Below are 24107 nucleotides of genomic sequence, written 5' to 3' on the forward strand. Positions count from 1 at the left end.
TGAGGAAAAGCGAACATATTTCTCTCCGGCTGGGAGAAACAGGACAGCAGGCGCGTCGGTGCCAAGGAGAAGGCGTAGACTTCCTCCAAACATTTCCTCCTCGACACTCTGAAGTTCAGCTGGGCTGTTCGGCAGGAGTGGAGTTCGCCCCTTTTCTTTCTCTTTTATCTGGACTTTTGAACCCCCACCACCACCTGGCCGGCCCTCAGGCTGATCCAGTGCAGACATGGACTGGGGGACGGAGCTCTGGGTAAGTTGACAGCTCAGGGGTCACGGCAGGGGACACCTTGGTTGTCCCTCTCAGGGCAGCCTGTCCTGCCTTTTGTTTTCTGGTTGGGACAGTTTGTACAGGGAGCTGCTGCTGCTCCTCCACCACAGGCCTCCTCCTCCTCCGCCTCCTCCAGCAGTCAGTCAGTCTGCAGCCGCAGGATTTCGCAACTCCTGCTGCACACATACCTTATCACAGGCCGAGGGGAAAGAGGACAGCTTTATGGCTCTTTGTGGCCGCAGAGAGGCTGCACGCTCTGACCTGCTCAAAGAAAGGTGAACTCCCGCAGCTCCTCTTTGCTTCCTGTGTGCTCTGAGGTGGATTTGTGTCTGCTCAGCCTCCCAGCTGTGAGTCCACCAGGATCCACTGATCGCTGTGAACTTATCAAATGGCCCCAAAGCTTCTTGTTTTGTCTGTCCATCAGTCCAGAGGCAAAACACATTCTGTTTGTGACAAGAATGGCAGGAAATCCTCTGATTTGAGAAGCTGGACCTCCAGAATTTTTGGCATTTTTAGCACGATGAGCAATTTAACTGTTGTTTTGAAATAGTTCTTGGTTAGTTTTCCATCAGGTGACTTTTTGTTGTCATCATCGGGCCTTTGGGTTCTCCTGAGAGTCGGGTTGCTTTAATTGTTGGCAGTGAGGAGCGTTTTCCTCGCAGATCCTGCTGTGATTGTGGTCAGTCAGACTACATACCTTTGAGATTATTCAACAATACAACACAGAGTGGGTGAGGCTGTTGGTCTGTTTTGTTTTGTTAGTTTTTTTTTTTTTTTTTATGCTGCGTTTGGTGATAAGGAGTTGATGTTTGAGATTGTTTAAGAAACTGTGAATGTGGGAGGTGATTCAGACTTTATTGTGGCAAAATCAAAACAAAACAAAATGCTAAAATAATAATTAGCCAGAAGGTGAATCATCCACTTGTACCAGAACTAACAGTCGCTTCCGGTATCAGGTAATAAATAAATCGTTTGTTCTGTTCATGCCAGAAATGGCCATTTGAGATCCACCTCACAATCCCACCAGACCAAGAACTGCAGCTCAAGTTTGACATAAAGCGAGTCAGCAATTCATTTTCTGTTTCGCCACCTAATTGTTTAATTTCCATTTAGTCAAATATTATCACCCTGCTTCTTAAATGCGTTTATTTTCTACTCCACCGTGTGTGTGTGTGTGTGTGTCTGTGTGTGCAGCAGGTCCACACAGCCTGATGAAATAAAGGATGCAAATTAGCCAAGCAATAGAAATGTTATCTGAAATATTAACTATGTTGGTAAAAGTTTAATCCTTGTTTTGTGAATATTTTCTGTTTTTGCTGTTCTACAAAAATTAACTGAATATTTTAGGGTTTGGGCCTTTTGGGTGATTGTATGACTGATGTCTACGGGCTCTGTGACTTGTGATGAGTTTTCCACTACTTTTTATAATAAAGAGAATTATCGGTGGATTCAAAGGTATGAATGGTTGTTGGTGCTCTTTCCGAGACTTTGTGGCCTTTTCAGTAGCGTCAGTCTGATCTGAGTCAGATCATCAGGTCATCCAGGTGAGGCAGCTCAGCATCAGGCTGCTGAGAGGAGGTCAGATGTTACATCCGCGTTTGCAGGCTCAGAAAAGAAATGAATGTTGAAAGCGTTGAAAGAAATATTCTTTTAGATGTTTTTAAATTTAGGAAAGAAAATCAGTGTTTGACAGTACATCCTGTTTCTGTCAGCATGAGCTTTTACATTTGAGTTAAAAAAAAAAAACAAAAAACTTTAAGCTGGCTTTAATCACATTGTACACAAAAAATATGCCGATCGAGGCAGCAGGACGAAGAGGAACATGCAGAATCAGGATTGAGCTGCAGCATCCATCTGGAGATTTCTGGGTAAAATTCAGCTGCTGTTCTTCATAAGCGCTGCTGCTTCCAGAGAAATATTTTTCTGAATTGAAGAAAGGCTTGGAATATATAAATCAAACATCTGAGGCCCCGTCCTGCTGAAAGCAATCAACTGTGGAATCCGAAAGTCCAAACCTGTTGGACATGTTGTAGTTTTAGGTAAACGGCGTGTTAAAGTTAGCTCCCAGTTTACTGTAACCGTCAGGATGAACGTTTGATTTCAGCGTGGAGACATTTGTGTGTCAGAGTGACTGTCCCACCTGGAGCGAGTGGAAAACATCCAGCTGTGCTGACGCAGCTGTTGTTTGGGCATTCATGGTGAAGTTACAGATGCAACACAGAATTTTAATACTCATACATATAAATGCTGACCATATTCCATTTTAGCTGACTCTACATGCATCATAAACAAATGTGAGCCACTCTGCAGCCAGTTGGAGTGAATATCAATGATTTCTGTGTAAGTGCTGCCGATTTGAATTCAGGGAGCTTTAACTTGCAGCTGTCTGACAGTAGCTGCCCTCGGCTGCTTAGCTCTGAGCACATTGGTCGGGTCGCTTCTCCTTCCCACAATCCCTGCTCTGCATCCTGTGCAGGCATGAGGCCACATCATGGAGTCTTTTTGAAATATATACTGGGAGGGAAGGCTTTAGGACAGTGAGCAGTTTGGGCCGAACACCACCTTGATCCCCCAACGCTGCTAAAAGAAGCAGCTTGTAGTTTCAAATGGATGAAAATCAGAAGTTCTGCTAACTAAGTAATCCTCAGAATTGGCCCAGACTCGACGAAGTCTCTTTTCTCCAGCGTCAGAGAGCTCATCTGCACCGAACTGTAATAAAACGCATGAAAATTCTCACGGCAGAATTCAAAAAGACTTCATCAATTTGACGACACGCGTGCGTTGCAAATACACAAACGCTTTGCATGTACTGACAACGCAAGATGACAAGTACAAACACGTGCTGCGAAATATCAGTTTGACAACACGTTTTCAAAATATTAACACATTTAACAGCGTATTCTGTTGTGTTTTATTTGCAACACATATGTTGTGCAAGCTGCGTTGCGCATCGACCTTCATCAGCTGCTATGCACATTAATGAGGGCAACAATGCAGGCCGGACTCTCTGGTGGCCCCCCCGGTGGTTTGTGGTTTCAGCACATCCCACAGTTCAATCCCAGGGATGTCTGTTGTCACATCCCGCCCTCTCTGCCCTCATTTCCTGTAGCTCTCTCTCTCTCGATTGTCAACTGTCAATTGGTGGAAACTGCTTGCAGCCTGAAAAGAAGATAAATGTTGTTCTATGTGCAGGTTTTGTTTTGTTTTTTGCGACATGATCACAAGTCTGGAAGCCAGCATGTTCTGATCCAACATGCCGCTTATACGGGTGTGTTGTGGAAACCTGAAGCCTCCAGTACACAAACACTGAGGATCAGTAGATTAACAGACATCTGGTGTCCAGCAGGTGAACATATTTTAAACATGGATTTTTCACTGATTTAAAAAAAAAAAAATAAAAAAAAATCAAGGTAATCAATTTTTATCAAGGTAATTGAACTTCTTTATGAGAGGAAATCTATATCAAGAATAAATTATTATTCCAAAGAAAGTGTTTTTATGTGTTTATATGCCTGATGGGGATAGTAAAGACTTTATTGGGCAACACATTCTTTAGTAAAACATTACTTGAAAAGTTGCTAGCAGTTCCAAAGAAATATGCTCACAAGTAGCCACTACAGCCAGTCCTGCTGTTTGGCAGCTTACTTTCTGACTAATGTGAGCTAGAGTCTGACCTCAGATCAGCCTGGATCAGGAAATGCTGCTGTGTTTCGTCACGGACAAGGGTGGGACTAGTCCAACTGGCTCCAGGGTTTGGAGAGGCCCCTGGGACCGTCAGTCACAGGGCGGAGGTTCACACTGAGCTAATGATTATCTCATTCCTGAGCCCTCGCTGTCTCACTATCAGTATTTCCTCCCTGTGCACAAACATGCAGATGCACTTCTGTGAAGCAATGGGGCGTAGCAGAAGAGGTGGCGGAATCCATACATCTGAAAGATTCTCCACAGAGTCTTTGGTCTTTTGATCAAGTTTGTTTTCTGCCTCTCTGGTTTCCTTCCTGATGCAGGTTTCTTTTGGCAAAGTCTCCATTTCACTTTGTCCTCTCACAGTTTCTAATCATGTTCTTCGTTCTTTCCCTGTCGTCTCCCGGCTCCCTCGTATCCAGGACATTTCATCTGTATTTAGCTTCCCCCTCCTCTGAGGACCTGATATCTGTGTCTCTGGCTCCAAAAGACCCTCCAGTCTCTCTCACTACACACACACACACACACAAAAGACCAACTAAAAGGTCGAGTCTTTCTTTATATTAAACCTCAGACATCAACACCAGAACCACACTGATGTTAGAGATTCTCATGTTTTCACTTTGTACAGCGTCTTTACTCTGTCGTGACACGGTGTGGAAATAACGCGGTGGGTACGGAGAGGACAAATGGTACCTGTCCAACAGGTTTATGGCAGCGTGTCTGTGTGTCTTTCAAAGGCATGACTGTGTGTAAAGAGGAACGAAGAAGAGGACTAGTGTTCACTACTCTCCACTGCACCTTTGTAGTAGAATGTGTGTGAGAAACGTGAGAAAGGGGGGAGGTTACTGTGTGAGAGCAGGCGTGTGTTATCTGTACGCCTGTAGTTTCTATTTCAGGCAGACCAGTCTGAAGAAACATGATGCAAATACAGAGCATCATTTCATTCATATAACCCTGAAAAACGTCACATTCGCAGATGGAAACATTTTCAGCTGTTGATGCTCTTTCTGTATGTGAATGTTTTGGCCCCTGATGGTCAGACATGACAAGTCACAGTGGCCTCTTTTGCATTTTCACGATTTAAATGAAATGAACTGTGAGTTAGAGTCTTAAATGTGCAGTGTTTGTGAATGTCAGATGGGCCAGCTGTACATAAAACTGGATGTGGACTGTGGCTGAACAGTGAAGCCGATGTGGAAGTGAATTAAACTCCATTTCATTGTAGGTGAAAATGGCTCTACCTGATTTACCAGATTTATTACCTCAGTAAATGTTTTTTCTCCGCCCCGTTTATGGTCTCAGTTACAAATTTCAAGTGTTTGACAGGATGTTTTTATTTGTTGGTCCCGTTTAACCCCGATAAAGCCGGGTATGCATCAGATCAGGGTAGAGTACAGACCCGGTCCGATCTGCCACTCACTCCTCCTCAGCTCTACCTTTTGGTCCAAATGCCAAACCTGAATGTAGTGTGTTTAACAACAATCAACAGGCTTAGTTGATTTAACCAAGAGCTTAATTAACATTGAGACATTATGTGGACAAAATGATGAATGAAGAAAATCATGTGCATGTAGCTCTACATCACATGTCACTGCCTCAGGTTGATTTGATTGAAGTGGCGTCTTGACCTCAGCTTGCTCTGCAGTCTTAGCAAACTATTGAAACCATTTTATAGAGGATCATTAAAATTCACACAAAAAACTTTACTAACTGATCCCTTCTGTACATGGCCAATATGAAATTCAACTGAAGCCAACTGAAATAAACATGTTTCACTTGATAATTGAGTGTCCTGCTCTACACATGTAGTGACTGTCATTATAAATCTGCTGATTATTGGTTTGATTTTTACAGTTTGCTCTGTAAAATATCAGACATTAGTGCAGTTTACTAAAGTAGAAAACAATGTAAAATGTCATAAAATGGAAAAAAATTCATAATTACATGAACGATTCAATCAAAGCAGCGGCCAGGGACTAATTGTTAAATGACCTGAGCCTTTCAGATTCAGCTCGTGGTGTTTTACTGGAGCCTGTTTTGGACCGTTTCAGAATTCAGTTGAGGTGAGAAAAATGCTGGAGGGCAGAGAAAAACGCTGTGTGCTATACGACGTGTCACACATGTCTGCATTGCAGTGTTTCCCAGCAGGTATTGGTGTGATGTGTGGATGTGTGTGTGTGTGTGTGTGTGTGGGGAGAAAAAAAATGTGCGTCCTTACTCTGTTCCTCTTTCAGGATCAGTATGATGGCATCGACAAACACACGCAGTCGGGCCTCGACCTGGTGGAGCGTTACATAAAGTTTGTGAAGGAGAGGACGGAGATAGAACAGAGCTACGCCAAACAACTCAGGTGTGCCCAGTGGTGTCTACATGTAATGGGATTGTAAACGTCTTTGTGTATTTATGTGTGTAATACAAACTCTCAATGCCTGCTTTATGCTCTCTAACAGGAGTCTAACTAAGAAATATGCCAAACGGGGGAGCAAGGAAGAACAAGACTGCAAGTGAGAGGCCGAGCTTGTCCATTCTCAGTCCAAAAGACAATAAATTCAGTGTAAAAGTCCTAAAAGAACAGGTCGGACACTCAGTTCGGCCCCGTCAGGGATTGTGCTGACGGCTGCAGCTCTGCTAACATAATGAAATGTTATGAAGTCAGAAGTTAAATATATGAGACGGCAACACACTGCAAAGACAACATCTTTGACACATGCTTTACAAATATTCACAACACAACTAAATACAAATCTGCTGCAAATAACAACAGAATGGAAGTGCTTTCAGTGGACACACAAAGAGTGATGAACCCAGCTGGGACGCACTTGTTGTACATGTGACAAACTGTTCTGTTTGTGTATTTGCAGCACGTTTGTGTATTTGGTTGTGTTACGAGTATCTGCAGCACATATGTTGTAAAACTGGAGAATATGTTTCTGAATTTGTTTGTTGTGCTTGTTTTTGTGTGCTGTCTTTAGTTGCAGTGTGTTTAGCTGTCAAGGCCACTGTATAATTAAGTAAAATGTGATTTATTCTGATGCTTACAGCAGGAAATAGAAAAAACGCAGTGGTTTTGTTTTTTGTTTTTTTTTTTTTTCAAAATGTGTGTCTGACAACAAATACACCAGAGAAAATGATTTGATGATGAGCAGTGGTTTGTTTGGAGAATTTTTTTCTTGATAACATCTATGTTGTGCGTCTTAAGAGCAGACTCGCACAGTTTAGTCCTTCGGTTGGAAAATTGGTTTGGAGAAAGGTCCATTACACGTGTGTCTCTACAGCTGTGATGATTTCCCTCAAATGTCCCTCCGACCTCTGCCGCAGGTTCAGCAATCACGGATCATTCCAGGAGATCCTGAACGAGTTGAACGATTACGCCGGCCAGAGGGAGCTCATCGCAGAAAACATGATGACTGGCATCTGTGTGGAGCTCACCAAGTATCTTCAGGAACTCAAACAAGAACGAAAAACAGTGAGGGAGGGAGGGAGGGAAGAGAAGGGGAGAAAGAAGGAGCGGGGAAGTTCGGCAGATTGCAAATCAACGTGATGCTCTGTGGCATCATGTCAAACTGCAGCACATTTACTGCAACCTCTTCCTTTTCCAGCACCTATCTGATGCCAAGAAAGCCCAGCAGACTTTAGAGAGCAGCTTTAAACACCTAGAGAGTGTGAGTCACTTGTTTTTGCTGCTTGGCACAAAGTTATTTGAAGGCAGATTCACCCAAATTATAAATAACACATTTGCTCGCAGACTACCGCATATCTCCCCATGCAGACAGGTTTTACAATAAAAAAAATATTTTCTACTGCTCCATTATGAAATACGTTGATACCCTGTGAATTTGAATCCAGACGCTGTGGTGTAATTTTTAAAAAGGCCAGAAATGTTTGCCTAGAAATAATACCAGCTAGAGAGATTTGCCTCAGTCTGCCATCATGTGGTGCAAACAGACCTTTAACATGTCAGGCTGTGATTTACTCACCCCTAATTAAAACCATTAAAGGTGGTTTATTAGCACCTTCTTGCACAAACAAAATTTTATTTGGGGTAGCAGCAGAGAGCAATTCTTAATTATGATCCGTACTGCTCCTCACGTCTGCGACTCTGACTGTCCCCATTATCAAGTCCAAACTCAAAACTCACCTGTTCCATTACACTTTCCATTGTTTCTTCATCAGTGTAGATTTTATTTATTGGTGCTTTTATTTATCATACAATGTCCATGAGTGTCTTGAAAAGACTCTCATAAATAAAATGTATAATTATTTTTATGACTAAAAGGGCAAATGTATATAAAATTTTTTTTATTTGCAATTTGGGTGAACTGACATTCATATATTTGTTGGACTGCTGCATTTTACTGCTTCTAAGCTTTGCATTTGTCATACAGATAATGTAAATGTGTGTGTGTGCTCATGCCTGCAGACTAAAAAGCGCTTCGCCAAAGAGTGGGCTGAGGCTGATAAAGCCACACAACAAGCAGAGAAAACGGAGAACGACCTCAATGCCACTAAGCTCGATGTCGAGAAGGTAAACACAAACTTAAGCATCTCTCCTCCTCACCTCTCTCCCTCGCGTTGCATTTTACTTTGCATCCCTTCCTTTCGCTCTCTTCCTCCATCTTTTGATCCTCTCTCTCTCTCTCTGTGTGATCCACCTCTCATTAACTCTCTGCTCTCCAGGCCAAGACTCACGCCCACGCCCGCACACACACAGCGGAGGAGTGCAGGAACGACTACGCAGCACAGCTCCAAAAATACAACAAGGAACAAAATTTATTCTACTACTCCGAGATACCGCAGATCTTCAATGTGAGAAGAAGACGGACTCGTACATACATGCAAATGTTAATGATGCAGTAAATCCGGGCAGATCTTACACACCTGTCGATGTGGTGTTGTACACACCCACAGATTGTATTGTACTTCATATGCCTCTCAATGTATACTATATAAACACAGACCGTGTGACTACAACGCAAAATCCAAGGTGTGTCTGTCTGTGTGTTTGGTTAACAGAAACTGCAGGACATGGATGAACGGAGAATCAGGCGGCTGGCTGATGGCTACTGCCAGTTTTCAGAAATTGAAAAGAAGGTGTTGCCCATCATCTCCAAGTGTTTAGAGGGAATCTCTGCAGCCGGAGCAAAGATTAATGAGAAACAGGTAAAGGTTTGCAAAACTATGCCCCGTGTGTCTCTCTGTCATTGTGGGATCACACGTGTTGTGTTCACCAGGTGTTACACCCACGTGGTCAAAGCGATGTCACTGTGAATCGGAGTCTGGCTCCTCCCATCTGATTGGCGTAAAACTTGAAAAAAATTGGCTCAATTTCTAGGATTTAAAGAGTTGATCTTTTTGGCAAATAAGCTCAAGAGTTACATGAGAAGCTTGATCTCTCTAATATCTGCTCCAGCCAGAGGCCACTTAGCTCATCTCAGCCGAAGACCGTAAAAGTTTACAAAATGAGTCCACCGGCACGTCTTCATCTCACTTATTAGCAGAATATTCCCTAAAATGTCAAACTATTTTTATATACACATTTTATAGTAAAGCTTTTTCCCTGACCTTAAACTTTAAGGTAACATTTTCTGGATTTAAAAGGTCATGCAGAAACCCAATTAACCTCTGGTTATTATTATTATTTTTTTCTTGTATTGTTTGTATTGTATAAGTTTTCCATTTCTAATGACCTTTTGGTGGTTTGAATGTAAAGTTTGTTGTTTAGCCCATGAAGTAACATATATTGCACACACTGATCTGTTTTTCTCCTCAGTATCTATCGATCCATTTCCCTGCTTTAAATGCGTGTCTGTTTGTGCCCCCTTCCTCCACCCAGGACTCCATACTGTTCATAGAGCAGCACAAATCTGGTTTTGAGCGACCTGGAGATGTGGAGTTCGAAGACTATAGCCAGGGAATCAAACCAGCAACCTCTGACTCCAGCCTCCACCCCCCAAAAGTGCGCGCCAAGCTGTGGCCTTTCAGCAAGAAGCATAAGGTGAACTTGCACTCAGACTCGTGTGCCCTGAGAGAGATTCACTGCCGCTCCCCTCTCTGCTCTTCCTGCGCCTGCGTTTGACAACCTGAATATCCTCTCTGTCCTGTTTGCTCCTGTTCTTCACTGATCTCAGCTAACGACCAGGCTAAAATGTCTAACATGAAACTTTGACTTAACTAGCTTGATGTCTTGTGGGGGGGGGGGGGGAAAAAAAAACAAAACAAAACTATCAGCACAAATGTAATTTTCTGGAACTAAACCATTCTGATAATTATTTTGAATCGTATTTATTTATTTATTGCACAATTCTCAAATTAGAAGGAGCAGAAATAACCTTTATAGCTAATTTATTAGACTCTAAAAGCAGACATTACATTCTGACCAAGTCCTTGCGATTTTCAATCACATTTAATTATTCAGCTGGTTGAGATTTAATCACCTGTAAATTATGAGCTCCCTGCAGTTTTAACTTAATTGTTTTAAGTAGACATACTTTTGGTTTCTAAGTGACACATTACAAATTAAATCAAACTAAATAGATTGCCTAAAAGAAAGAGTAAAAACATTGTTTTGAGATCAAGGTAATATTAAATTGAGCTGCTATTTGGGAGTTTTATGATGTTAATGTAAAATCATGCCTTCATAATCACTTAATCTTGACTTTTAACAGCAGCGTTGGGTTAAATATATGCAGACATGAAGCCATTAAAAAGATAAACCAAGAAACACACACAATATTTATTTTTTTTTTTTTCTTGAAAACAGACCAAAAGCAACAATGTGTTTTTTAATAGCTTTTTTATGTTTTTAATTGTTTTTAAAGCAATGCTGAAGTGAGCTATCAGTGAATATGAAGTGGTGTTTAGCTTCACAAAAGGCACATCTTAGTCGAATAAACAGTTCATTTCATTAGGTTCATTAGGTGCATGTTTTCATTAAATTATCCCAATATAAAGTGTCCGACCGCAGGCAGGTGTGGATAACCTGCAGTATTTGTTTTGTTTTGTTTTTTTCATGCAGGATTTTGGGCTCAGAAAGTCACTTTAGATAAATGTTAAAACGGCTTTGAAGAAAGCAAATAGAGTTAGATCCATATGCGGAGCAGGGCACAGCTGTGCTCTTCCCTCGCTCCTGTTGAGCGCTGTAGCAGTGTAAAATGACAGTCACATGGGCTCATAACAATGCTCTAAAACAAACACACACACATGAAACTCAGCACACATTCCACTCATGTCTTACGCCACCACCCTGTTGCCCTCAGGGGCCAATTCTGATTCCAGTCTGCTGCACAGACTTGCCAAAAAACGCCCCTTGTTCTCTGTCTCTCTTAGTTTTTATGCACTGTAATGCAAAAAAAATCTGCATTTCTTTGCCCCCCCCCCTTTCTTGTCTTTCCCTCTCATTAGCAGCATCCTTTTCTCCCTCTTTTGCTCCTCTTCCTCTGCTCTCCTGTATTTTCTTTCCTCCGCTCTTTAGTTTGTTCCTCCTTCTTGCTCTCCCCCATCACCATTCCCCCCGGGCAGCCACCCTCTTCCCCTTTCCCTCCCCCTCTCCAAGCTGCAGCGCACCCCCCTCTCTCTCTGTCTGAGGGAGCTGAACCGCTCAGTAAAACCCAGGATTTCCACCTTAAAGATATTACGCAAACCTTGCTTGGTGAGTTGTGCTCCCATCTTGGCCAGCCTCCATCCTGGTCCTGTGTTGTGTATGCATTTGTGTCATTGATCTTATATCTGGAAATAAGCTGTTACACCATGTGGTCTACTTTGTGCCTGTGCTAAGAATCAGTTAACCCGTACGTTGCACACTTGTCTCATCATAAGTCTCCATTTCCTTCTGTTTAGATCTCTAACGCAGAAAAGCACACGGTAATGCATGTTGTTGTTATAGAGGGGAAAATGAGGGGGGGGGGGGGCGTTGTTTTAAGGAGTAACTAGACACTAGATCCTGCTGCACTGACCTTCATGGGTTCAAAGGTCTCAGGGCCCCAAACACACCTCCAAGTGTTAGCCAGCCAGCACGCCAGCTCAATTAATCTATTATCAGTTCTGGATTGAAATGAAAATTTTCTCGCCTAGCTTCCAGTTTTTCGTCAGCTTTGTGTGGCTTAGTTTGTCCCCCGCTGCCTTCAAGGGTTTCACTCTGAGCTGACGTCACACAAAAAAAAAAAAAGAGCGAGAATGTTTTAATAAGTGTAGAAAGAAGATCTTATCCACTGTGTTAATAGCAGTTTAAAAAAAGATCATAAAAACGTTATTATAATAATAAGTTACTCAGAAGGCTGAGTGGGTTTATTATTATAACACCATCTCTAACAAATCCATATGTCAGAGTGAAACTAATTGCAATAGCGTCATGTAAATTTACAATTCCATGATGAATAAATCCAGCAGCTTTCTTCCCTTCAGCACAAGTTGGTAGTGCAAGCAAAATTTAGTATCTGGGTGCAGTTACTCTTATTTATAAAATCAAATAAATTTTTCTAACGGCAGCTGGCAGTACGTTTTCTGTTCATGGAGCTAATTTAACTCAGTAAATCAATGTATCCCCTTTCTCTCCTAACTTAAAACCAATGAACCTTCCAGTCTTTATGCTGTACTGTCCTGCTGATAAGTCACATAATTCTCTCTGTGAAGATAAACAAGTGTCTTGGGTTTTATTTCATGGCAGATCTTTCTCAAATAGTTCCCATTTGTTGGTCTTGAATCTGTATTGTTATCGTGTATTAACATTTTGAGGCATATGTTTTAGCAGTTCAAAGGTCAGCGTTAGAAAAGCAAAGGGTGATGGGTGATCTTAAAGGATCTAAACCAGTGATTTCTGTAAATTTGACTTGAATAATAACGTTTAAAATTCATTTCTTTTTCATCAAATTGATGAAAATTTGCATTCATCTTAAGCATATTGGTATGACATGACAGGAGAAAGAGCCCTTCTCTCTGATACAGTATTCATTAGTCCAAAACGTGACGCAGCAGAATTTCACTGGTGATTTCCTCTAGATGATTAAAGAGCAGTCATGCTTCTCACTGTCTGGGATTTCTGTTTTCTCTTTACTGTCACTTCATCCTTGGACAGAGTTTGTTCCCCTGACTCACAATAATGACGTCGGAGTGAGTTCTATTGTCAGGCTTCTTTGACTAACGAGCTCTTTGAAGTTTTAATCTCTTTGGTTTGAGGGTAGATGGATTATTAGTGGTGGGAGAGAGGTAGAGACAAGGAGGAGTGACATCTGGTGGTGAGCGGTGTGCACGTGGCACTCACTGTTTGTGTGTGTGTGTGTGTGTGTTTTGTTTTTTTTGTCTTTTATTTCACAGCCGCCAGCTGCAGAAGATTTCTCTCACCTTCCTCCTGAGCAGAGGAAGAAGAGGCTGCAAGCGAAGATCGATGACATCACAAAAGAGCTGCAGAAAACACAGGATCAAAGGTGACATCACCAAAAAATACCAAAGCTGTCTCTGAAAAAAACAAAAAAAAAACGCACTCATTATTTTCACAGCAGTCCTCAAACCAAAGTAGTTTGGGGCCGCGTGGAATAAAACAAAAAAATGCACAAAAGTACTGAGATTCAGTGTGTGTTTCTGGGCCGTTAGGACCACTTTCAACAATTTCATCTGTGGATACTCAATTTCTTGGTCCGAAGAATCTCCAGAGACATTGTTATGGCTCTCAGCTCTGTCCACCCATCTGTTTGTCCACCACTTTGGTTCAAAATACCACGATAACAGTTTGAGTTATTGGCATAATGTTTGATACGGATATTCATGGTGCTCAGAGAATGAATCACAATGAGTATTAATGTTCCTTCCCTGGCTTTTAACACAACACCATCCTCAGGTCAAAGGGTTCGCTTTGTCAGCGTGAACGTTTTTTTTTTTTTTCTTAATGCTAAATGTTAAGTGCAGCCTATCGTAGGTGCTATTGTGGCTCCAGACTTCGTTCTTTACAGGCAACCAATGATGGAAAGATAATTCAGTCCCTTTTGGAGATATCAGTGGATCTTATGGTTCCGGCCTTTGACGTCAAGACTAAACCAGCATTTGAATCACACAGACTCTAATGCTCCGCTTCGTCAGGTCTGTGTGGGTGCAGTTTGATCAGATTGCTCTGACATCGGCAACCACCGGATGATTCTTATCATCACAAATACTGATTTGTGCGTGGAAGCTACATGACTCAGTACTTGTCCAGCTTCAAACATTCTTCAAAGAAATAAACAGTGTTCTCGGATGTGTTACACCAATGATGATATTTTTTTTTTTTTTTTTTTTTGTGGCTTCGTAGTTATTTCCTTTATCATGAGCCACAGGCAAGTCTGAGATGAATATGTTGTAGTTATTTATTATATACTTACAAAAATCAGTCAGTTTGGTTGTTATCAGGCTTTTGCAGACCACAGAACTTATCAGTCCGTAGAGTTGACATGCAGCGCATTTATTATAAGGCAAAAAGGTGTGCACATAGTTGTGTGTTCTTCTGGTCAGGGCCATTTTTCATGTTTTGGGGCAGATCCAATGAAGGGAAATAAATATTACATCATACATTGGTATTTTACTGTAGTTTGGGGAAAGGCCTTTCCTGTTTGAACATAACAGATGCCTAAACCAGGTCCTGGACTGGTCTGCGCTGACTTTCTCCATCCCCCTCAATATGAAACAGCTCTTACTGCCCACCATCAGTATCCAAACCCTGGATGCCATAAATGATTGGTTTCATACGTCCCTTCTGTAACTCTTCCCAACTTATAACCACCTCAGCCAATCCCTCCTATCCTTATCAGCTGTGCTGCAGAGAAGCTTCCTTAGTCAGTGCTCACATTTCCAAAACAAAAATGCTTTTCTCTCCCCGGTCGACCTCAGTGACGCACTGGAGAAGATGAAGGGTGTGTACGAACAGAATCCACAGATGGGAGATCCCTCCAGTCTGGAGCCTCAGATCACAGAGACTGCCCAGAACATAGGACGCCTGAGGGGGGAGCTGGCCAAATATGAGGTTAAAACACACACGCACACTCGAATATGGAGACAGCGTTAAAATATTTGTGCATTGTGCAACTCTTTATGTGATGTTTATTACAGACATGGCTGTCAGAGGCCATTGGAGGGGAGGAATCTGTAAACACCATCAACAATAACACTCAGCATGGGTAAGGCCGATATTTAACTCTTGCCAAAAGTGAAATAAGAAGATGGGAGACCTCTGTAAAATTAGCTTTTTTTTTTTTTTTTTTAGGCTAATGCAAAGTGTTTAAATGACCACGCTGACTAATGGATGGTTCATATATAGATTTGAGTAGGAACTGATTGCTGAGCTTTAGTTGCTCTGGCAGATTTTGTTGCCTTCATATAGAGTCAGGTTAGCTGTTTCTATGATTTATGCTAAGCTATGCTGTTACTGACTTTTATCTACTGGACCGATGTGAGAAATCATTTATCAAGAAAAAAACAGCTCCCACACCGTCAAACTATTCCTTTAGATGTGAATCTGAGTAGCAGACCACACAGCAAAGTGGAAATAAATTGCACGCCTTGATTTTTATGTGTGCATTTCCAGTGTTGCCGCAGTGGACCAGCCCCACAACATCTACACAGAGTTTGATGATGAATTTGATGACGTGCAAACCCCTATTGGCCAGTGCACAGCTCTGTACACCTTTGAAGGTTTGTGTTAATATTCCAGCTCAGTGTGTTTATAAATAGAAAAGCCTTTTTGGCGTTTACACATTTCCACCTTGTGTGTCTTTTTGTGCAGGCAACAGCGAAGGCACCATTTCCATTATGGAGGGAGAGCTGTTGAGTATAATGGAGGAGGATAAAGGAGATGGATGGATGAGAGTCCTTAGAGCCAATGGAGAGGAAGGTTATATACCTTCATCCTATGTCAAACTCGCCCCGTAAGAGCTTTTTGAGGAAAGTTAAGAACCAAAGGTGAATACAAAGTCATCCCTGATAATTGGAGCTGTTCTCTACATCCTTTATCTCAGCCGGTGACGTGTATGGTGAGATGAAAGTAAGTGATTATTAAGCTTTTTATCAAGGCTGATTGTCGAATCGTGCGCTCCCTGTTTCCTCTCACTGGAGCAGGAGAGGCTGTCTCTGAACGCAGGCCACTACTCCTGTCTGATGTTTTTAGATTTCAGTTCTTCTACAGCCAAACTTTTGAATGTATACCTGAACTTTTTGTCACACAATTAAGTGAGGACTTGTGCAACATACTCAGCGTCGTAGTAGCCTAATGCTACATTTGTGTGTCACTATATCCACCCACTTGACTTTCCCACTGCGATTTCTAACAACCTGCTGAACTTTCCCTTTTTGTATTCTAGTCTTCTGCTAAAACGTGTCTCCTGACAGAATAATGTGACTTTTTTTAATTATTATATATGATAGTGATATGATGTTATGACTTTTAAATGGAAAGAAACCACTACTCTATAGAGAGTATGCAAAATAAGTTATCTCTCAACATACTGTCACAGCAAAGGACAGATTTGTGAACCCATGCGAACTTTGCAGCAGATTTGCTTGCTCTAGTTGCTCCTCATGTTGATACTGGTCTTGCAAAAGCTCCTTCAATGTAAGCCAGGCATGAGAAAATCTACAATCTTCACCATCAGCAATCTGATTTGAACTAATCAAGTTGGTATATTCCAAAGTATTTTCCAAAGTACTGAAAAAAATGGAAGATCTGTATAAATCTGGCTCATATAAACTTTATAAACTTAATCAAAACAGATTTGTTCATGGCCAGTATGAATAGGAGGAATCGTTACAGGAACAAAAACAGTTGATTCATATATGGGAATAAGAGTTGAAAACTTGAAAAACATCACCCTCTCCTTTAACTCCATGATATATTAGAGTTTTTATACTACAGCAAAGATTTGCAAGAAAACTTACTTTGTGATGTTGTTGTGAAACTTAAAAGCACAATGGTTGAAATGATCAAATTTTAGTAAAAAAAAATAAATAAATACAGAACTAATCATTTTATAATTCCTGTGAACTGCTTGTACTTGAGGTTGTGGCCTCTGTGCAGCTGCAGAAATTATCGTGTAGCACTGACGGTGTGAAATCTGATTTTAGGAAAAGCTCAAAAGTAGTTAGTTTCATTTTCACTTTACAAAGTAGCTGGACTCTTGTGTTGGAGCAGTCTCACTTCTGATGAAAAGGTGATATTTTGAATATTTTTTATAGTTTGTTCTGGTTTTACATGATTTAAGCACCTGTTTTCATCTTGTGAGCTTCCTAGCCTTTTAATCTCAGTCTTGTTATCCTTCCCAAATCATCTGAAATGGGGGCCATTAAAAGAAAAAACACTTTATGACCTGTTGAATAAATATCGAGAAAATATTTCAAGTGGATGAAATGGGAGTTTTGTGATTTAGTTTCTCACTGGATCACTAAGAACAATGAATAGTAAAGCGAAAATTGTATAAGCACTTTTAAAATCCACTTGGATTATTCTAAGATTCACAGTAAGACAAGTTTTTAAGACATTAAAATGATCATCATGCTTTAAATGATCATTTGTGTCTGATGTTGTTTTTTAATCAACTAGTTACATTCATTACATTTACTTATTATTCCTCGAGAAAAGAAATGTTAAGTCTGAATTTGCAAATATTTAACTGCTACACACAGGCTGTCTCACAGTTCACTGACAAGTCAGGTTTCAGGATATGTGCACAAGAGATTTCGGGTTGAGAGCCGCAAAAGAGAAAATGTGAAATTCATTCTGCAGATACATCTTTCTGGACAGTGAAAGTCAAACAGCCAAGAACAGTAAAAACCTGCTGCATAGTGTTTTGGGTGGAGAAATACATTTTACTCATCTTTCTGTACCATTCTGACCTGGACGAGTAAATGTTTGTCAACATTTAAGGGTGTTTTATTGTATGATCCATTTTAGAGAGGAAATGTATTTACATGTATCATTTGAGTCATAAATTGGAGAAAAAAAGTCTAATTTCTTGTGTTTTGTCAGTTTTTTCGCTGCTATTTTTTAGAAACATTACATGCAAAAACAATCATCAAAAAGCAAACATTCATTTATTTTGTTATGAACACTTGAGTAAAAAAAAAAAAATGTTCCAGTGTGCTGTTCATGTGCAACTAACTCAATTTTGATGTTTATAATATGTGCTGCTGCTTCCAGTCTTTTGTAAAAGAAAACAGCAACCGTTTGAGTACACAGTTTTTCCACTAAAAGGAAAATAATTCAAACGTGGCCCTTTTCACAATAAAAGTCCATTCAAATGTTACAAATGCAATTTTTTTTTAGCAAGTTATGTTAAAGTTATGTTATCACTTGACAATCACAACAGTCACATCTCAGCAAGTAAAGGGAAAAAAACTCCTCCCTCTATGTGTGTGTGATGTCAGCGGCAGAGCTCTGCCTCTGCTGCTTTCACACATCACAACATCTTTCATGTTTGCCACATTCACCTTTCACTTGGTGGAGCAGGCCCTGAGGCTCAGGTCGACGGGTCAGCATGTAGAGGGGTGATCTCCACAGGTTCCAGTTTATTGGAGAGGACACAAAGGATTTTGTCAAACTTCTCGTAGCGTTCCTTTCTGTCAGCCGTTGCACCCGAGTGACCCCACAGCAGTCTCAAGGCAAACTCTGTCCGGAAAGCCTCCCGCAGCTCAGGGATCGGCTCCCAGCCTCCTGACAGAGCAGTGGAACAGACATTTTATCACATCAATGAGCAGTTACTTAAACTTACAAAAGGTGTCCTACAAGAATCTTTTGAGTCATTTGTCTGAGATCCAATGACTGCAATTTCTTGGCCAGTTCTTTTCTTCTTTTTTTTTTTTTTTTTTTTTATAAAGTTTGACTCTTATAATTATAAGTGATGATTCAATTGTATGTTCATAATGAAACAATGACATATATGAAATAACTAGGTAAAGGGTGCTTTTTCTTTCTTGCCCTTAGATTTAGGAGTTTAGATAAAGCCAGTGGTAGAATCTCATTAACAAGAAAGAAATACGATTAATATTGTTGCAATTTGGCCAGCCGATTGTGTGCATGGCTGTACCTGAAAGCAGAGTGTGTGCATGGCTCTGATAATCCTGGGCGTGTAGCGCAGCACTGCGTGCAGATTGGAGAACATCATAGAGAAGTTCACAGCCTCTCTCGCTGTCCTCGACTGGGTCCTCGCCCTCCATCAGCATCAGCAGAGGAACAAGGTGGGGTACAGCTATGGGACCTTGAACTACAGAATCTACAGAGACAAGTTAGCGCACCTGATTACATTTCATACATTATATTCACTTGATTTTAAAAAGTCTGCCTGTTTTAAAGGTTTGGAGAATGGCTTCTAAATGTGTGATCAATTGTGACAAAGCCATTTATGGCTCTAGGGGGAGCTGTGTGAGGTGAGTAAACCTTCTATGATAGTCAATTCAATCTGTTTTCAGCCTCTGGTCAGAGTGATAAAGTACCAGTATGTTCTCTGAAATATTTTAGCTCCAGCAATCAACAATATTTATGAAAATGAAATGTTAGTGCAGGCCTAGAAATGTATGACAAATACCTACAAGGCAATATCAACAATACTAAAGCACATATTTGCAAATTCTCTATCAAACATTGTATACATTACATTACTTACATATTACCAGATAAAATGTGCAAATTTCCCCACTGAGAGACCAATAAAGGATTACCTTATCTTAAATCAACCTTACTTTCTATATTCCATTCTGTTTTTTTTGTTAAGTTATATAAGTCAAAATCTAAATGGTGTTGATATCAATCCCTGAATCTTAAGTAACGAATGAAAGAGGAAATAATAAAACAGACCAAACAATTTCTTCCATAGCTTTTTTCCTCAGGATATTTGATTTTATGCTGAAGAAAATTGATTGCAGCTCCCATCAATTCTTCTGTACTTTGTTTTTTTTTTCTACAAATCAACCCATTTTCTTTCTATTAAACATATTAAAAGGATGTTTAGGGCAACACTTCCAATTTGTAAAAAGTCACAATGAGCTAAATTGCCTACCAAAGAAATATGTTGTAGTATCTCTTTTTTAAACACTCACCGTCTCCTTCGTTCAGTAAATTCATGAAGGGCTTGAGTTTCTTTTCGAATAAAACTGCACTCTCTGTGTGGTTCCTCCTTAGTGCACGCCATGTCATCTCCAGTCGCGTAATCTGGATGTGTGTTCACATAATATAAAAGTAAGGGCACAGCAACCATTTTCTACTTTGCGATATTTTTCTTAATCACAGCACCTGAGGCATCTCCAGACCCTTCATCACAGCTGAGAAGGAGTAGAAGTTGTGGGCATGATCTTTAAGGGCCTGGGCCAATAAAATAATTTTATGTAAAACAGTTGCTCTTTGGTTCACAGTCCCTGTGCAGCCCAGGATGTCCACTGCAACTCCCAGAGATATTAGATGATGCCTGAAAACAAGAAAAAGATTAATTTTGTGTGTGTGCGCGCGCATGCGCCGGTGAGCAACACTCCTCACATCCCCTTCCATTACAAAAGAGGTCTTATCATAAATCTGTCTCTTGTGCTGCTTTTATGTTTTGGTGAGCCAAAGACAATTTTCAACTCTAGTGGGCAATAAAATTGTGTTCTATTCTCTGCTGTAATCCACGGAAATAGTGTTTACCAAAATGACATGTTCTCAAGAAAACTGTTTTATGTCTCATTTTAACAGGAAGATAGAAAACAATTCAGCCGTGCTGTCAAATTCAATCTTAAAAGCTTGGAGACTAGAAACAAAACTCCATTTGTACATTTTGTAAGGTTATGAATGAATGTTGGTAGAGATGTCTGTAATCAGAGAGGCAGAACCTTTCTAGCAAATCCTGTCTTAATTGGTGTCCATGTGGCAGAGTGACAAGCTCCAGCCCCGATCCAACTCCCATAATCCTCTTCTGCTCATCCGTCACACCAACGATGCGTGCTACCTGGAATATGATAATGATACAATGATAAGTCGAGGCAGGTCAGGTCATGCAGTTTGTTGAATGATTTTTAAAGCTGCTCTCAGTATCTGAGGCTTTAATTTCATATTTATTAAACTGCTAGGGACTGAGCCCACAGATAAAAGTAAAAACCCTCTCACTGTTATGCTACTCATCGAGTAGGAGATATGTGTGACATTCTTTTTACTACTTAAAAATGCTCTTTAAGCTCTGACAAGCCCGATGTTCCACAATGACTGGCTCAGCAATAGATATCAACAGTATACCTGGCAGTCAACACTGAGCATGTGCAAAGCAGTGGTGTTGGCATCAGAGCGGTTGAAGAGCTCTTTGACAGTCAGCAGGACACTCGGCTCCAGAGGCCTGTTGTTCTCTGGAAGGAGCAGCGACTCAAACCGATCCAACTGGAAAGATGACCCTGACTCTATCTGTGATGGTGTGAGGACAGAACAACATTAGGACACCCCCACTGTCCCAGGCCATTTAGTGAACTCCCAGCAAAAAAGCAACTGTCATAAACGATTACATGCTGTATCACTTTGGCAACGCCAGCCACTTGATTAGAGAGGAGGGAACACAGATTCTCCCGAGAATGGCTTGACTTAAGAAAAAGTCAAAGTCCAAATGTATCTGTCCTCGAGAACATGGAAAGTTTCAGATCTACAGTGTTACTAAGATTGCTCACTACAAACCTAGCTTCTTTCCATTGGCATCTTTAACACTGAAGGATATTTCAGTGCAATTACCACATTTGACGTTAATCATTGTACGGTATGACCATGTCCCTTAAATAGCAGAATGGGGAAAGCTGGTAAAATTTGAATTTCATGGGTTATAACCACTTAATTATTTTATTTTCATTTGCAGTTAAAACATTTCTTTAAAAAGTTAATTGATTATCATAATTGTTGCAGCTATACTATTGGAGCTATCTACAATGATTGGAAACAATACTATGCAGCTCTGCCCAAATTTACTGCATATTTGACAGCACAATGATGGATTATGCAACTCCTACAAGTTCGGTTTTCATTTAAAATGAAGAGAAACGAGCAGAAACTGGCAGTTGCCTGGAAACTATTTGACTAAAACTAAAATGTCCAGATGGTTTGACTTTAAACTCGATATCTACTTAGAACAGAGGTGACTATCATGAATACTAACGCGTGGCCGCTCAAAATGCCAGTCGACTTCTTCCTCTGCTGTATTACTCTTCTGTTCTTTGTCGAACAGCAGCTGTGACGATGCCTCATTCTTCTGGGCCTCCAGGAAGCCAAAGGAAGTTTCTGTGAGGCGGGCGCGGCTCTGCCACTTCTCCTCTGCACGTAGTCGGTCCACATGGCCTTTCCGTCGTGACTGCGGCACCTTTATCAATTCCCAAAATAGAGAAACAAATGGTAGAAAAGAAAGAAAAATATAACTCAGCTCTGAGTGAATTGCATTTTTTTTTTTTTTTACCTGAACGACAAGCTCAGTGTAACAAGAGGAGGGATCGTTGTCTGAGTTGGTGGGAGGAAGTTGTGTCGTGTTGCCGAAAACAGTAGAGACCCTGAGAGGTTTAGGAGGAGCCCTGGGGTGTAGCTGTCCGTCTGAACCTCGTAGAGTTACACCACCTCCTGCAGCCATAGAGTGAGAGTTGTATATCTTGGCTCGAAAGGCGATGCCCATCTACTTTTGGATGTATATTACCTGGATGAGAGGGGCGTGTGTGGCGTGGCCGTGGGCTCAGCAGGGGTTCACTGCCTGTCCGAAACACTGGAGAGATGGGTGCAGAGCCGGTGTGCTCTGCTTGAGTGGTCTGTGGAAGGGCTGTATGAAGACAAGTCACAAAACCCATGGGGAAATAAACCAGGTGGTTTTGTGAGGCTCACAATCGCTGGAGTTCAAAAGATCTAACTGGATACTGGATGAAATCATTAGGATTTGTTTTTCAAGAAATAAATAACGTTGAATAGGACCCTTTAAATTTAGATGAAAACAAAAGTCCTGACATCCACGTTGGCATTTCTGTGCCACAATTTCGGGTTAGTCGTCAGCTGACATACACCAGTTATACATAACTGCAATAAGCTTATACCCGCTGATAGATCAGTCTAGCGGTAATGCCAGCAGAGAGGCCACTAGCCAGGCACCTATCAAATTAAATGACCCAACTCAGCCAGCAGAATCCCTCCATCTCCTAAAATCACTTGAAGAGTGACCTCCTCTGAGAGCAATTAGGTGTTCTCATTCCCTTCATAGTTCTTTTAATAAAAGGTTTGGATCCCAACTTTCATAACTTCTAAAATCCTTTTTGAGATACACTATGGCCTGATCCTGCAGCAGAGGAGGCTGTTCCTCATTTGTTGTGTCTCTTTTGCAGATAAAACCATCCTCTGTAACTGTTTCAAATAACACACCGTTTAGGTGGAGAGTACTTACATGACAATGAAATAAACTATTGATGAAGATTTGCATTGTGTATATCTGCAGTAACAAGTAATCACAACACAGCTGCACATTAAGTGTTAACAGTAGCAGACACGCGTGTGTATAGGTGGCTTGTTTTTCATGATGTACCAATTCGCAGGTTGCTGTCAGACTGTGCTGACTGAAGTGAAGGCCTCCGTCCCACGTTCTGCAAATTAGCAGGCTGACTTCCACTCCTGCCACAGATAAAATTAAATGGATGAGCATAATCATTAGTATTTGTTGCATATGTAGTGTCTTTATGCACAGTCTTCTTCCCACCTTAGCAGTGGATTGATGACCTGCAGTGTGTCGGGGTTTGGAGCGCTTAAGCTGCGCCTATTGTTGCGATCACTCTGATTTTCCCCTCCTGCACATCTACTTCTGCGGCTAATTTTGGGCTGCAGATGTTGCTCCGTAATGACACGCAGAGGAAGGGTCCGTGTGATCGGGTGAAAGATCACAGCACCTGAGGCCTGGGAGATGGGCCGACGGTCGCCCACATAGAACCGGATTAGAGCAGGAACATTGTCAAAACGATCTTCCTCAAACTGGAACAGCTCCCGAGAGTATCCCTGTCACACAGATGGAAGAGCACACTCATGGAGAGGCTTTCAAGGAATCTTTTCACTCACAGATGCTCACACTCCAATATTTCGTAGCCTGCAGCTTAGAGGAGGTCAGGATTTGCAGAAGATACAATATCGACCCAAAGGCACTGCACCCCCTCCAAATAAAAAAAACTTCTGATCTTAAAATGT

The 24107-nt window shown here is 41.2% G+C and overlaps 2 protein-coding genes across 7 annotated transcripts in view; one reads left to right on the top strand and one right to left on the bottom strand.

Annotated features, from left to right (window-relative positions):
* Nucleotides 1-17915, top strand: trip10b (thyroid hormone receptor interactor 10b). 2 transcript variants are annotated; one of them, XM_029497954.1, is made up of 15 exons: nt 1-250; nt 6190-6305; nt 6406-6459; nt 7274-7421; nt 7555-7617; nt 8376-8480; nt 8633-8761; nt 8969-9115; nt 9789-9950; nt 11792-11815; nt 13265-13374; nt 14807-14939; nt 15026-15093; nt 15501-15607; nt 15699-17915. In XM_029497954.1, the coding sequence occupies exons 1-15, from the start codon at nt 227-229 to the stop codon at nt 15842-15844; spliced, it is 1536 nt and encodes a 511-aa protein (XP_029353814.1). In that variant the 5' UTR covers nt 1-226; the 3' UTR covers nt 15845-17915. The 2 variants fall into 2 exon arrangements, with proteins under 2 accessions (XP_029353814.1, XP_029353822.1); XM_029497962.1 differs by lacking the exon at nt 11792-11815 and having other exon boundaries at nt 2-250.
* The window catches only part of sh2d3a (SH2 domain containing 3A), a 16520-nt gene continuing 9056 nt past the window's right edge, over nt 16644-24107 (bottom strand). For 4 of the 5 annotated variants that reach the window (XM_029497914.1, XM_029497932.1, XM_029497923.1 and 1 more), the window contains 11 exons: nt 23629-23921; nt 23458-23543; nt 22588-22707; nt 22357-22514; nt 22063-22263; nt 21165-21326; nt 20765-20880; nt 20193-20364; nt 20000-20111; nt 18991-19176; nt 16644-18617 (listed from right to left, as the gene is read on the bottom strand). In XM_029497914.1, the coding sequence (XP_029353774.1) occupies nt 18424-18617; nt 18991-19176; nt 20000-20111; nt 20193-20364; nt 20765-20880; nt 21165-21326; nt 22063-22263; nt 22357-22514; nt 22588-22707; nt 23458-23543; nt 23629-23921 (1800 nt within the window). In that variant the 3' untranslated portion in view covers nt 16644-18423. The remainder of the gene's footprint in view (nt 18618-18990; nt 19177-19999; nt 20112-20192; nt 20365-20764; nt 20881-21164; nt 21327-22062; nt 22264-22356; nt 22515-22587; nt 22708-23457; nt 23544-23628; nt 23922-24107) is intronic. The other variant, XM_029497903.1, reaches the window with a different exon arrangement.

This window comes from Echeneis naucrates, chromosome 1 (assembly GCF_900963305.1).
Source record: "Echeneis naucrates chromosome 1, fEcheNa1.1, whole genome shotgun sequence".
Taxonomy (NCBI): domain Eukaryota; kingdom Metazoa; phylum Chordata; class Actinopteri; order Carangiformes; family Echeneidae; genus Echeneis; species Echeneis naucrates.

What these genes read in the sequence shown, in the direction of transcription:
- trip10b (XM_029497954.1), top strand. Translation starts at nt 227, where the DNA reads ATGGACTGGGGGACGGAGCTCTGG. An exon ending in AGCTACGCCAAACAACTCAG is followed by an intron (nt 6,306 to 6,405) that starts GTGTGCCCAGTG and finishes GCTCTCTAACAG; the next exon opens with GAGTCTAACTAAGAAATATG. An exon ending in CAAAGATTAATGAGAAACAG is followed by an intron (nt 9,116 to 9,788) that starts GTAAAGGTTTGC and finishes TCCTCCACCCAG; the next exon opens with GACTCCATACTGTTCATAGA.